This window comes from Ischnura elegans, chromosome 11 (assembly GCF_921293095.1).
Source record: "Ischnura elegans chromosome 11, ioIscEleg1.1, whole genome shotgun sequence".
In the NCBI taxonomy this organism is placed as follows: Eukaryota; Metazoa; Arthropoda; class Insecta; order Odonata; family Coenagrionidae; genus Ischnura; species Ischnura elegans.
In genome coordinates, this window is record NC_060256.1 from 42,116,376 (window position 1) to 42,131,236 (window position 14,861).

A 14,861-nucleotide genomic window follows, 5' to 3' on the forward strand; every position below is an offset into this window, starting at 1 on the left:
GGATAAATTTTGTCTTTATTTGAATTTTTGCAATTAAGCCTACTTAAACGTTAGCTTTTGACGCTTATTTGCCATGTCACTTGTAAGGTACTCAGTGGCCTTAGAGAGTTGTTTCAGAGGGGCAATGAGCTCAATACTGTTCGTTATGTCCCGGGTTCCGATCCGTGGTGAAGCCTTCAGACACCTTTAAATAATAGAAATCCACGGATGGATTACGTCATGGCACAGGTAAGTTATTGTTTCCCTACTTAAATTGTTAAATTCACACGGATCTTGCTAAGTCTTGGGTGAGGAAAACTCTAACTTAAGGGTATACATAAAATAATAAGGACATAGATGCTATGTAGCCTTTACCTTTTCCACTCGAACCTACCTTCAAATTCAATCACGGGAAGAATGAGTGCAGGGTTAGACTTTATTATATCTATTCCTAGGATTTTTCTTTGTGGTCTTAACTAGTTACTCGCTAGTTGTTTATTTATGAATGCAACGGTTCACAGAAAATACTTTGAGGCTATCAAGGCATGCTTATTTGAAATAAGCTTTGGAGAAGACATCTGTTCCCTTAATCTTTGTGAAAAGCGTTGATGTATTCAATTCCCAAGTGTGGTGCTTCTTGTGCTGTATTTGAAGCCCTTTCGAGGACGCCTTCTTTACGCGCTAAAAGGATATTCCGAATCTCACTGCCTTGTACCACATTTCTCCTTCACGTATACCTGAACGCCTTTTTTTGTCATGTGATCTGGTAATTTATCCCCCACGTCAACTAGAATGCCATACTTAAATATTAGATATATCAGAGGAGATGAAGAAATCAGACACTATCATTCATTTTAATGATTTTGATGGATTTATTTATAAAAACGACGTAAAATCAGTGAAACTTAAAAATACTGCAACCTTATGGAAAGAACAACTCTCCTCATGTTATTGCATCACCGTTTGACAACTTACCTGGTACCATAACCGGTAGCACTGGCCATTGAGTGACCCCTTTAATGTTATATTTCGTAAAATTTAACAAACACATCACAGGGATAAAAAATTAAAAGTCTTCAACAACTATTGCACTTGGTTTTTTGAACGTAACATTGAGATATAGAACATCATGATCTTTGCTCGAGGAAGATACTGCTTTTATTTTACCCACCTGACTGTGTGCATTATTTAGTTCAACCATCCACTATTAAGCGGTCCTTTTCACTTGTCGATTCACTGATATTCAGAGAATGTCAAGGCATTAAACTCACTCTGCGTCAACCGCCAGTGTTGTTCCAACAGAGGAACAAGCGTTGAAGTCACTGAGTCTGGTCCTGACGGCTTATCTCCATCTCAGAGGTAATAGCTGCACTTGAAGTCTGATCCTTAAGAATTTATCCTCCACTTCTCTACTTTGCACGAGTCCTTACACTCATCTGGCAGCATTTTGGCTGCCCACAGTTTCGTTCATTCTCGTATGGAGAACACTAATATTTGACGCCGCGGCGACGAATTCAACTTTGTTCCGGATTCCGTATACCAATTTATATTCACAAGAAAATGACATGTATGCACATTTAAATTTATAGTATATATCACATATATTCTCAATATTGCAATGAGCGTCTTACACATTTTATCAAAATTTCTTACTTTTGATTGGTACATGGAAAATTTAATAAGTATCCCGACCAATTTATTCCGTTTTCTTCTCAATGGCAATCAAACCATTTTCAATGACCAACTATCAAGTGTGACTCGAATTTGGGGATTGAGAATTTTTTGCTTAAAATCAGGATTGGTAATTCTGTAACCGATGGAAAATTTTAAAATCATTCAATGCTGTTTAATTACCCAATTTCTGAATATTACCCGTACACATTTTGGAGTTGATGCTACTCGTCCTGATACAAGGGGTTGGTAAAGATATGTTATCAGCGCACAATGTATTTCGGGGGATGGTTCTAAAAACTAGTCAACGCTTGTAGTGCCTAGGATAATATTTTAATCCTTCATCGGTTAAATTTTGTGCATACATTCCAGGATTAACACCTATTAGTAAGCACTGGAACTGGATTTGAGACAATGGCAAGCAGGGCGAGAATAAAAATATGGTGGGAAAGGTACTATAGAAATAATGGTTACTCGTGAGATACTTAGATTAGGAATTCTTTTCTCATGAGTTAATACATTTTTCCATATATTTTTTGCTCTTCGTAAATAGCCAATTTTCTTCTCTAGAATTTTTTCCTGGAGTATTTGCCGTTGCTCTTGAGTATTATCGGTCGAATCACTCCAAAATGAAATATATATGCATGATATTTGCAGTTTAGTTCACAAATTTGTCCCTTCTTATTCAGGCAGAATTCATGCGGAAAAAATAAAATTTCAAGAAAATGTGGAACGAATGTTGCATTTAGTTATCCGGCTGTTGAAAGCTATTTATCAAGAAACTGATAACACCGCACAATCAGGTTAACGAGGTAATTTTTTGTTTCATGTTGAAAATGAACTGTTGTGATTGCTTATTATCGTATGACGCGAACTTTCAAATGTAAAAGTAAAGATCGAAAAGAAACATTTCAAGTGAAGGGGTGAAATAAATTATATTCCCGCAATAGAAATTTCTACCAATTTCATGAATATGGAAAAAAGAGAAATCAAAGCTAAAGCAAATGCAAATATGGTATGAAACATGCATCAGTTTCATTAACCTAATATTGTAAATAAATTCTTTGTGAACTTTATTGCGGAGCTCACCGTGTATGGCGACATTATATTGTCTTCTTGATATTCGCGGTATCTTTTAAGTTTTTAAGTTATTCATTTACGATAATGGTGAAGAGGAGTATTGAAAAGTGGAGGAAATAATATCTGTTTATGTATGCTTGCTGTAGAATTGGGAGAATTATATTTCCAAATAGATTCGTGGATACGTGGAATATTTCCTGGTTGGGGATTAAAAAAAGAGGAAGTATCACAAAGATGATGTGACGTATTTAAATGTTGTCCTTTTTCAAGTTTTCACTTTACACCTATATAATTATGTCTATTCCAGCATTGTACTTGACTTATAGAGGTCAAATAAAGCATAACTTTAAGGATATATAACTCAGTGTAAATCGTGGAGAGAGCAAGCGGTATTTTTCCATGCAAGGAAATTACCGCGGGCTAGCCAGCTGCATACCTATAAGTAGCCACCCGCAGAGCACGTCGGGAGTGAAAAACATATCAAGTAAAACCATTTATCTATGTCGGATCGAGGCAAATTATTTTTTCTCTTTGGAATTTTCGCTCCTGGTATTTTTTAAGATGGATAACGAAAAAATACAGGCAAGGAGACATCTGTATACTTTACTTACCCCTTTAGACTTCAAAACTGTGTTTGATATGCTGAAACCGCCATTTGTCCTTCGATATGTTTATTAACGCCTAATATGCCCATGAAAATGGAAATTTTGCACCTGGTATTTTTAAAGACAGATAACGAAAAAATACAGGTAAGGGTATATCTGTATACTGTGCATATCCCTTTCCACTTCAATGCTTTGTTTGATATGCTGAAACCGCCTTTTGAACTTCGATATATGTATTTACGCCTAAATTGGCCATGAAAACGCGGAGACCTCACTTCCATCTCACTTGAGGACCACATGGACGCTGCGGTGAGATCAACGCTCGGAGCTCGGGACTGTGGACCTCTCCCGCGCTGGTGGCGGGTGACCCCTCCGCGGTGCCGGCCTAGCGATACCGCCCCACCAGGGCGACGCGCCCGGTCGCACCCCCTGGGCCGCGTGGCCCGAGGGCACGACCGGGAGCGGTCTTCATATGACGTGCGCCGCGGGCGGCGTCATGGGTCTCGGCGGCAGCAGGTCTCCCGGCGACGTCTCCTCCGACCGCTCGTCCACCTCCACGTCCTCCTCCTCTTCCTCCTCCGGGTCGTCCGCGTGGTGATGTGCCGGGGGATGGTCCTCCTCCCCTCTGGTCGCCTCTTCAGCGCGGGGCGAGGACGGCGGCGGTGCGGGGGACCTCCGCGTGCAGGAGCAGGCGAGCAGGGGACAGTGCGGGTGCAGGGAGGCGGCGTAGTGGTGGTGCTCGAGCTGGTGGTGCTGGAGGAAGGGGGCATAGAGGGAGGAAAGGGAGGTCGCATCTTTCCCTCCACCGCCGCCGTCCTCGCCCGGGAGGAGCTTGGAGACGTCTAAAAAGTGCGGGGGCGGGAAGGGTGACGGTAAGTGAGGGCGGAGGTGAGACAAGAGGGAGGCCTTGTCGAAGAGGGAAGATGGGAATGGGTGGAGGGATGGTGGGGGCGGTGGAGGCGGCGGAGGCGGTGGAGGGGCGAGGAGGGGGCCGAGGAGGTGTGGGAGCGAGAAGGGATGCGGGTGGTGCGGGTGCAGCGGGTGTGGGTGGTGCGGCATCGGATGGTGAGGGTGGAACTTGGGGCCGGAGGCTGCGGCGGCTGCCGAGGCCGCCTCTTTGGTCTTCATCAGGAGGGATTTGGGTTTCCGTCGCGGGCGGTACTTGTAGTCCGGGTGCTCCTTCATGTGTAGGGCCCTGAGAAAGCGAGCGAAAACAGATTTTAAATATTAAAATATGTATGTAGGTTTATATTAAGTAGGGATGAATGAATTCCACTTTTTTTTCGATTTCGATTCCAATTCCCCTTCTTTCAAATCGATTCTCGATACCGATTCCATCGATTCTTATTTATAATTACACGTCGGATACTAATTTTTCAGTAGCATTACTGCCATTAAAATTTAGGAATTGATTGGAATAAAATAACAAAGATAAATAAGTGGCCCAAAAAGGATATTTATTAAAAATAGCTATTCTGTATTATAGTAATATATCTTCAGCTGAAAAAAAATAATAAACACTTTAACTGTTTCAGACATAAATTGTCTTATTAAGGTACAGTGAACAATGGCTCAGGTGTGTAGTGACCTCCATGCCCTAAGCTCATAGTCAATATTCAAAATATTTATCTTCCTGATCTCGATGGAATCAGAATTTATTTTAGACGATTTATTCTCGATTCCGTTTTCTTGGTGGAATCGGTGGAATCGAGACTCGACTCATCCCTAATATCAAGTATATAGCGCGCCAGTCTATCTGAATCTTGCACTGTCACATTTTAGGCTCTATCTGACTCCTAGCAAGTGCTATAGGGATGGAGTCCAACGTAGAATCTCTGCACGCACATTTCGGTATTGGCCCTTGCGCTGTAGCTCGACATTGCGTCAAGTTGCAGACAGAAAACGTGCAAAAACGGACCAAAAACAGCCTGCCCACAAAACGGGAGACAGACAATGGAAGCCACAATGAATTCCTGTCTCCCCAGTGCAGTGGTTCTCCTTTGCAAAACTCTAGCAAACAACAACAGGCTAAACACTATGACAGGCAACAGCGCTACAACGATAGGCGACAAGGCAACGACCGGTAGCGCAGCGGAGTCAACCTGGTTGTGGAACAGGCAGAGCATTCGTCTAAACTGGGATTTCTAAAACCAAATAATTTGTATATTATGAATACACTAATGGTGGGTAACGAATCGCATCAATGCCTTTTGTTTTCTTTGATGAAGGAAACTATCTTAGTTGTTTAGGAGACACGAATGAGTTCACATTCTTAGGAATCAAGAATAAGAGGTTTATGACACTAAAAATGAGGAGATACTGAATTCTCCCTCTCTAACATAGATAGCTCCTTGTAGTGTCAGATTTACTTATGCCTATACCCATTTACTGTAGTAACGACATTTGATCTCAACCGAGGGCAATATATGTTGACGCTTGGTTGATTCTTAACTTATAACGTAATTTTATTTAAGACTAACTTCTTTGATCAATAGGAAGTTAATATTACAAGGTTTGTATTGTGTACTATATCTTGCACCCCATTTGAACTTAAAAGATTATACTCGGCCAATTACCCTTTTTTGGTAGTACCCATATGTGATACTGAGGGAAGTCATTCTGTTGACTTAAATAAAATCTCGTTAAGTACTAGTACAGTGCATCAATTAGACCACCTTTGCATTGTCTTATCCTAATGCTGACAGAATCTATGTTCATTTTGTAGATGAATTCCTTAACCTGGTTTTATTCTTCGAAATTAATCGTGTGAGACATGTCACTATCGAAGTTTTATAAGTATCATGCGGAGTGTATGGGTTTATCGCTATCATTATCGCCTGATATTTTTCATTGAATCCTGACTTTATACTCTTAACCTCTTTTTTTCCACTGATTAGTAATTTGAGTACGTTGTTATTTCTTTATTCATAAAGTCATCTCTTGCCTGAAGTACTCTTGTTAATTTCAATGAATATCATAAATAATAGTCGAACAATTAAATGGAAATCCCATTTTCATAATATATTAATACGCCAATGGTACAGTTAAAATGGTAGGGTTGCCAAGGGTGATCGATTCCCAGATACGAAAAATGTTAATTCATTTGTATGGCAGTGGACATGGTAAGACTGAAAGAGCTTTGAGGAGAGGAAACAGCAGTTATGTTACGAGTAAAATTATTAAGTTGAGCAGGAGAATTGAGTGGTGAAGAGAATCAGTAGTCTAGAGACCGCTTGATAGGGAATAATCTAGGCATAGGTATTTGAAGTAATACTTGGCTACTTATGGATAGATTACTGTGAAATAAACGAGTGAAAGATATTGATGAATATAGGCATATAAGTTTGGAATGCTTCAATAGATTGTAATCGATTTTAATTCCTTGGATGCAAAGATCAGCGTTTGATACAGAAGTGAAATTGAACCAGTAGGCACGTCGCGGAAGCGGAAAAATATTGTGCTATCTCTCGGAGGATAAATATTGGAAGGAATGGTTTCATAGCTTAGGCTTATTTAAATTTCTTTTTTTTTAAACTTAATGATTCGGTGGCATTGAATGCGCCTAAAAATTCATTCGAATTAAAACACAAAGACACACAAGTTGAGTTTTTCTTTTGTTTCACACTTTTAATTTGTGTTTATTATCCATTTTCACGCTACCCCATTCCACCTGAGGCAGAACGGGTCAATTGACATAATTTTTTCTTGTGGGAAAAAAATGCAATTAAGATTTTTCTCCTCTATATTATTGTATTTTTGTGTTCACAGAACAGAAAATCACTCGTATCCCTTAGCCATCAGGTTTTTGTACATTTAGTCTAGCAATTTCTGTGCCTAACTCTGTTGAGGCAAAGAAATATCACTTGCGTCCAGGGGTGTAGCCAGGACGAAGTGTTGCGGGGGGGGGGGGCACGACCCGAAGGATGAAAGGCGTGGAACCCCTTTTGGACATTTTTATCCCTAGATTCATGATTGATGATGTTATTTATTATTATTAACAATTGTTCGGTGGTCGGGAAGCTGTTTTTCTAAATCATACTAGGGTAAAAAACACATTTTACAAAAGTGAATTTAAAAAAACCTTATTAATATAATCAATAACTTTTACTCAAAGAAAACAATAAAGGAACATAAATAAATCACTCTAGTATTGTTGGAGTAAAATATATTTGTTTTCCAGGCTTATATTTTTCAGCTAAAATGAATTGGTTTTGGGGGATGCCCCCTGTTCCCCTCCTGGCTACGCATTGCTCGTATCACTTGACCTCTCACCCCCTCCATTATTATAAGGTAGGTTGAGATGTAGGTAAGGGTGGTTGTTGCGAGACAAAGAAATCATGTGCGGAGGGTGGATGTGATCGTGGGGAAGGAGGAAGCGGGGATATCGAGAGGGGGTTGAGCCCGCGGTCGAGGACGGCGGTATGGGCGCTGCGATCGATTCGGCGACAGTCACTTGTCTCTCGCTCTCTCTCCCTCCCGCCTCCGACCGCGTGGACTGGGACCCAGTGGCGGCTAGACGGCGGCCGGGCCGCGGAAGTGTTGGGGGTGGATGGGTGGGTGTCAGGCATTCCCTGTGGGAAAGACGTTTTGCCCGTGAGGAAAGGAATTAAAAGGATAGGTGTTATTTTGGGAAAGGGCATTATTTTTTGCGGAGGAATATCTCAATATGTAGAAAGGATTCTCGGGTTTTCCACCGAGTAGTTGGTAGCATGTCTCCCGACGCACAGTGGGCGGAAAGAAAAAAAAACCTTGCCAAAACCCTAAATTTTCAATATTTTTTTTGGAAAAAATGACACAGTCTGATAATATTATATAATAGAAAGATTTAGTTATTTCCTGGCGAATGGAGTTTCGTGAAGAGTTCTCGGGATCGCCACCGAGTCAGGAACTGCATTAATGCTGACGTTTCGATGTCCAACTCGTCCATCGAAACGTCAGCTATAATGGAGTTCCTGACCTGGTGGCGATCCCGAGAACTCTTCACGATGATAATATAATACCTGAGGATTAAGAAAGTATGGCTATTTAAATATCTGGTTTGTCCATAACATCATCAGAAGCCGTATAAATGAGAAAAAAAAACAAAAAAAAAATTCAATTCGGAATGTTCGCAAAAATCGAGTTTTTAATTTTCCCTCGTGAATCGTTTAGCTGATATTGTATAAATTTCAAAACATAATTTCTGAATGAATAAACGTTTTCTAAGAATTAAACGGAATATTAATTTTTATAAATTTCAAAAGTTTACTATTTTAGGACTATTTTTTTCATGAAGTGGTATTAATCTTTGTGAGGGCGACGAGACTCGTTCGAAAGATATATGGCGCGACGTTTTGAAGAACGACTTTCTCTTCATCCTCAGGGGATCTTCTGAATTGAAATATTTGCCATAATAGCCGTAACTAACTGAATTATTCATCATCATCGATTGTCATAAATCCGAAGATTGTTTTGACTCATCTTATGAGCTAATCTTTTTTGCACTTTCATGATTCTTTCGCTTAAAATCCTACATCACCTCTTCCATATAATTCATCCGAGGAGTAGATTTACCACCCTTTCATTACTGAATCATTGAGGTCAAAAAATTACTTATCGTTTTTTAGCTGACTGTCCTCAAGCTATGAAAATATTCCTGCCAACATTGTCCTCAGACTCTTAAAGCCTCAGACTCTTTACACGGTGAATGATCATGCGAATAATCATGCTGAATGATCACGTGATCATTCACCGGATCATGCGAGCAAAATAGACCATGTTCTAATTTTCATTGAATGATCATGCGCATGACGGTTCATTCGCGAATTTTTCCGTTATACACGGCGAATTTTTTCATTCGCATGATCATTCAGCTGATTATACTCTATCAGTGAGGTGCCTTTGAAACCCACCCACCTGTACCACTTATCTGTCATCTTTATATAACATAGACATCTGCTTTACACCAATCGTCTTAGAATTTCCTAGAAGAGGACTAAATCTGTGTGGAGTCGTTTTTATTAAGACTTTAGAAGTTTGTTTGATTCCTTTGCCAATGCGATATATGAACCATAGAGAAGTCATAAATGCTAATAGTAGGTGGAGATTGGAATCAAACTCTCTTAGAGCAAATTATTGAAGCGAATAACAATATCATTTTCTGCTTCAACTTTCAGGGACTAGAGACTAATTTTGTAAGGAATCATTGGACGGCTTCCTATGACTACGTTTTGATAATAGTTAATTAATAACAAAAAGTACGGCATTCCATGATTTTCTCATACATCGTTACAGTTTTTGTTGGACGACATTCAGCCAATATTATTAGGGGTATTGTAGCTCTGTAGCAACAATGTTACCTCGTTATTTTTAGAGACATGGCTTACTGAATTTGCCCTGCCTGTGAATAACTTGGGTGATCTTTTATTAGACGCATAGCATATTTTTTCTGCATGGATCAAGCGCTGATTTGCAGAGTTTTGTGTCCTTTGAGGGCTAGTGCAGAGTTTGATTGAAAGTTGCTGCCATGTGGTCGCAGACGAATTTTCGGCTTTGTGCTTTTTTGAAGCAAATTTCTATGCTAAAAATGGCAGTGGTTGATAATTAATTTAATAATTCAGGACTTAGTGTACTCAAAAACCTTCCAAAAATTTCTTAATTTCATTTATCTTTCTAAGTATCTAAGTGCAAGTAGCATTAAAACAGGCACTATTAAATTTTACATTATTTGAAGCAATGATAAATTGCGAAAACGCCGTAATTGTTACACTAAAAATAGTTTTTTCTTCCATTTGCTTCAGCACTTGAGTTATTGGGTGATTTCCTAGATGAGAAAAAAAATTCACATTAAGGAACCAATTTAGACGTGATACAGTGGAAGTTCGTCATATTGAAATAAAAAATTGTTTCAATTTTTCCACAATTATTTAATTCGAACGACGGGTATCGGCTCACAGAGCCATAATATCGCACAAGGCATTACAATAAAAGAGAGCATAACATTTGTATATTTGAGGAAGAGGTGGAGGAGGATTTGACAAGTTTGAAGATAAATTTGACAAAGAAGTTTCCCACCACTTCCTCAAAGTTGTCAAATCCTCCCCCCCCCTCTTCCTTAAATGTATGAATGTGATGTTCTCGTGTACAGTAATGTTGCCAAAATGATTTAAAATGCAATTTCAGTCAAAGTTCAATGTTATTTTTCAAACTTTTTCCTGAATTCCCCGTTTCCCGGGGGTTAGCTCCTAATAACCCTTCTCATCCCCCCAAATCATATTCCTTGTTACGCCACTGTACCAGATAATGGTAATAAGAGCTAAAACACATCGTACGCATTAAATAATCGCGGAAAAGAGTAAATACCTCATATTTCAATGTTTCGTACTTCCAATATATTACGTCTGAATTGGTTGAATTCCTTCTGTTGTTAGGTCTTTATTGTTTAATTATTATTTGAATATTAATAGAAGAGTTGGAGAACGAAAAACAGTAATCATCCTTAGGGCACACCATGCTCCTCGTTTTACTCTCATAAAATTTTGCAATACTTTCATTTTGGCGATCTTGCAAAACGAGGAATAATATAAGATATAATTAAATAAATGTGTGACGATAGCGGTAGCTGGAGATGGAAGAGAGAGATGAAAAAGGGAGGCGGAGGAAGGAGATAGCGTGAGAGGGGGTATGAGCACGTGTTATGCGCGCACGGAGGAGAGAACACGCATGCGCAATGGAAGGAGGCTCACCACCGCGGCGGGTAGAGCGGGAAGGAAAGGAAGGGACGAAATCCAGGTGGGAGGGGCTGAGACCATTTTCTCCCACCGTCCCTGCACTCCTAACATGTGCGACAGGGAGAGGACGTGTGTGCTTTATGCATGTGGCTGAAAGTAGGGGAGGGTGTGGGGAAAAGGGGAAGGATCATATATACATATTTTCAGAGAGGTGGGGGGAAGAGCTGGGGAGTAGGGTAGAGACTTCTATGGACCCTGAAAACCAATTGTGTCTGCTTAAAGAGATATCCATTGTGCGCGGACAAGGGAAGGGTTTTGTGGCCATTGTGCGGGAGCGTGTTTTGTGTGAGCAGCCGATGGGCGTGAGAGAGAAGGGAGGGGAGGGGGTTCCAGGGTTGAATCGATGCGGGAAGGGGATGGGGAATCAGAGGGCGTGACGGGAAGGGAGTGAATACAATGCAGGGAGAGAGGTGTGAAGCGAGTGGCACTAGATAGGAGGGAGGTTGAGGGGGGAAAGGGAGTTTATGACGGTACAGAGGAGGATGAGAGAGATTCCAACTTTGGGAGAGGTAAAAAAAATGTGCCAAGAGATGAAGGGGTGGACCGGGCGAAATTCCGACCATGCTGCGGATAGAACAATGCAATATGCTTGGGAAAAAGAGACGTGCATGTAATCGGCAATAGGTGGACATTCAGCTCCGACAAAGCCATCAAGCTTGATCGACATTTGGGTCCCGATTACCCGTTTAAGTAATAGTTTCCATCAACGCCAGCACATCTCAATCCGAATATTGGTTTATTGTAGTCCCGTCGAATCAATTCCTCACATGGAGTTTTTTTCCATTTATAGTTTGATTTCCCAGTTTCTTGCGGACTTCCACGTCACCATTTTCTTTTTTTCGCAAAGGGCCAAGTGTTGAAACTCTTTCATTAATATTAAGTATAAGTTAGTTGTACTTTTCCACATTTATTTAATGGGCTCGGCGCGTTTCAGCTAACAGAATCATTTTACCATAACTCGTAGAGATACGTGTGAGATCTCATATGATGTGTGAAATATCTATGTGGTGTCATATAAAGGCTCCGTGAGCCGAGACGCGTCATACGCATTAAAATACTTGTGGAGAAGTGAAACTGCCTTTGATTTTTATATGAACAACAGAAGGCATCGTTCCCTGCTACATAGATGTTCCATTTCTTAAAAGAATCAGAGAGGATCGGGTTGAGGTAGTGGCTAGAGTGCTGGCTTCCCATCCAGATGCTCCGGGTTCAAATCCCAGAGATGGCAGAGGTTTTTTCAGAGGCTGCTCGATCCCTACTTTGGGTCTTTGCGGAGGGCACTTCAAGTGCAGCATACCGTCCGTCGAAGGGACGTTAAGCCTTCGTCCTCTGGGGGCCTTTTGTTAAGAGTAGGCTTATACCGACGCCGGGTTTCTCTCCACCTTTCCTTCCCTACCCTTCTCTCGTGACACAAATCACATCTGCTGTCGGTCGCCTCCTTCAAATATCATACCATAAAATATATAAATCAATTCATTTATTTAATATATTGAAATCCTAAATTTGTTTCACTGCTGCCTCGAATTTCTCCCTTCTTACCAAGTCAGTTCCTTTATATTTTTCTTCATTGTGTCCTCTTCATCTGCTCCAAGTACGTACCTATTGTTCTTTTTCGGGAGACTTTCAATCCAATTTTTCCCTCCTTTTTATTCTTCACCTTATTGACCTTACGACACGACCTATCAACTGTGTCCCTCTTTGACGTGTGGTTCATTTTCTTCTCCTATTATTCGCTGCACTCCGTTTCCCTTATTATCCGACCATTTCAAATTCAGCACCCGCGGCTGGACTGAAGTTTCAACCTCTGTGTTGGCTAAATCAAGGAAATTGGGAAAATTTTTGCCTGGACCAAAACTGTAATTCGAAAACTCCATTGACTCCAGGGAAAGACATCACGTACCTTTTGTGAAAAATTGCCATGATCGTGGACAAGATTAAATATACTTAAAAATGAATGAAATTAACCTAGAAAATTCCACCGCAACCAATTTATTAGGAAATAATCTGAATAGGTGCGTTTCAATTAATTTAGTCGTGGCAGCATCGTAAATTTCAGCATTTGCAAAGTATTTGTTAATATAGATTTATAACTTGATAGTAGCAATAATTGTACGAAACCTGTATTAATTGAATAATATTTAGAATAGAAAAGAGTATTCTTGTGATTCCTTGACTGGCTTATATTTCATTATTTTGTCTCATAACGAAGTTACTATAGATAGTTTAACTTGGTCAATAATGTGATTAAGTTATAAGATACTAGGTTAGTAATGCTATATACATAGAATGTTCAGTCTGTGAATTAAAAAATTAAAGTAATGAATTCGCTTTCAGGAAATGTTTAGACTACAGTTGATTCGTTTTCCGGTCATATCGAACGTATTTTCGAAGTAAATGCCTTCGTTGTCGAATTCAACTCTGCACCTGTATGAATGAATAATTTTAAAGGCACTGTTTTTGTGCTTAGCATCAGTGAATTTTTAAATGCCATTATGCTCCCCGCGGAGTGGTCAAGGGTAAGCAATATTGCCTAGAGAAAGGAACATCGCCCACCTACGCTTACTGTGTTGTATGAACACGCCCGCATTAAATTGGTCTGGGGTGAGCTCTACCCTCACCTATCCTAACTAACCTTAGATTCAAATCACTGAGTGCTATGTGAGTGAGCAACATGCTCCCCCTTCAATTCCAATGAATTCTAGGGTATCGGGTGGGTGTGGTGGCTAGAATGTTGGCTTCCCACCCCGTGGGCTCGGGTTCAAATCCAGGCGGCGGCAGAGAATTTTCAGAGACCTGCTTGAATGATGTGAGGGAAATATATCAAGAGCAGCACTCCGTCCGCCGAATGGGACGTTAAGCCGTGGTCCCCTTGGCGCCTATCGTTAAGAGCAGGGTAATGCCGACGCCAGGTTTCTCTCCACCCTTCTTTCCATAAGCTGACCTCAGCTGTCGGTCGCCTCCTCAAAATATCTAACTACCTTATTTTAATTTATAAACATTAATTGACCATCATCCCCTGCCGAACACCCTAGAGGTGATTCGCAGGATACCTACCTTTTCCTCATGGCGCAAATGGCCTCAGCTGTCGGTCGCCTCCTCAAAATACTATTTTTTACCGAGTTCCTGTGGTTTTTCGTGTCCTCCTTAAGTCATCTGCCTCCTCATTAAATCATTATTCCTCCTTTGTCCCCGATTCCATATTTTATACACCTTCTCTCTTTCATTGGCCCATACTTATGATCGTGGAAAACAAAACCTAATATGGGACGACATAATAATTTTCGCCCGTGCGAAACTTGCAAATTTTTGCGTCTCCCAACCGTTCGCGAGGGCCTCGTCGGCAGTTTGAGCTCTCGGGGATAGAGGATATGAATCGATTAGGGTGCGGAGGGGTGGAAAGTTGGACAGAGACAAGAGATCCGCGGCACATTGTTGCTATCGGCCAATCCCTAAGCCTCTTTATTCTGCCGCCCTCCCTCTGCCGGCAGTCCCTTATTCTCTCCGAACAATTAGCATTGGGACAGCCAGCCAGGGTCCTATGGGGAGGGGGGGGGGGGAGAGGGGAATGGCCGTGACGCGTGGGAGATCAGGATTTGAGGGTACCTACCGTAGAGGGGTAGTGTGGCACGCATCCAGCAACTTATTTCCTCTGGGATACTCTCCCTTCCCCCTCCTGCCCTGTTCCTCCCTTATCTCTCCAGACGACGTCCCAGATTGAAGCCTTCCCCTCCTCTTTTCCATTATTATGAACCCTCTT

At 41.0% G+C, this 14,861-nt stretch overlaps 1 protein-coding gene across 1 annotated transcript in view; it reads right to left on the reverse strand.

The window, feature by feature from the left end:
• Positions 1-2,235: 2,235 nt before the first annotated feature.
• LOC124168367 (transcription factor Sox-21-A-like) overlaps positions 2,236-14,861 on the reverse strand; it is a 62,524-nt gene continuing 49,898 nt past the window's right edge. Inside the window, exon 2 of the mRNA XM_046546575.1 lies at positions 2,236-4,530. Within this exon, the coding sequence (XP_046402531.1) occupies positions 3,804-4,530 (727 nt within the window). The 3' untranslated portion in view covers positions 2,236-3,803. The remainder of the gene's footprint in view (positions 4,531-14,861) is intronic.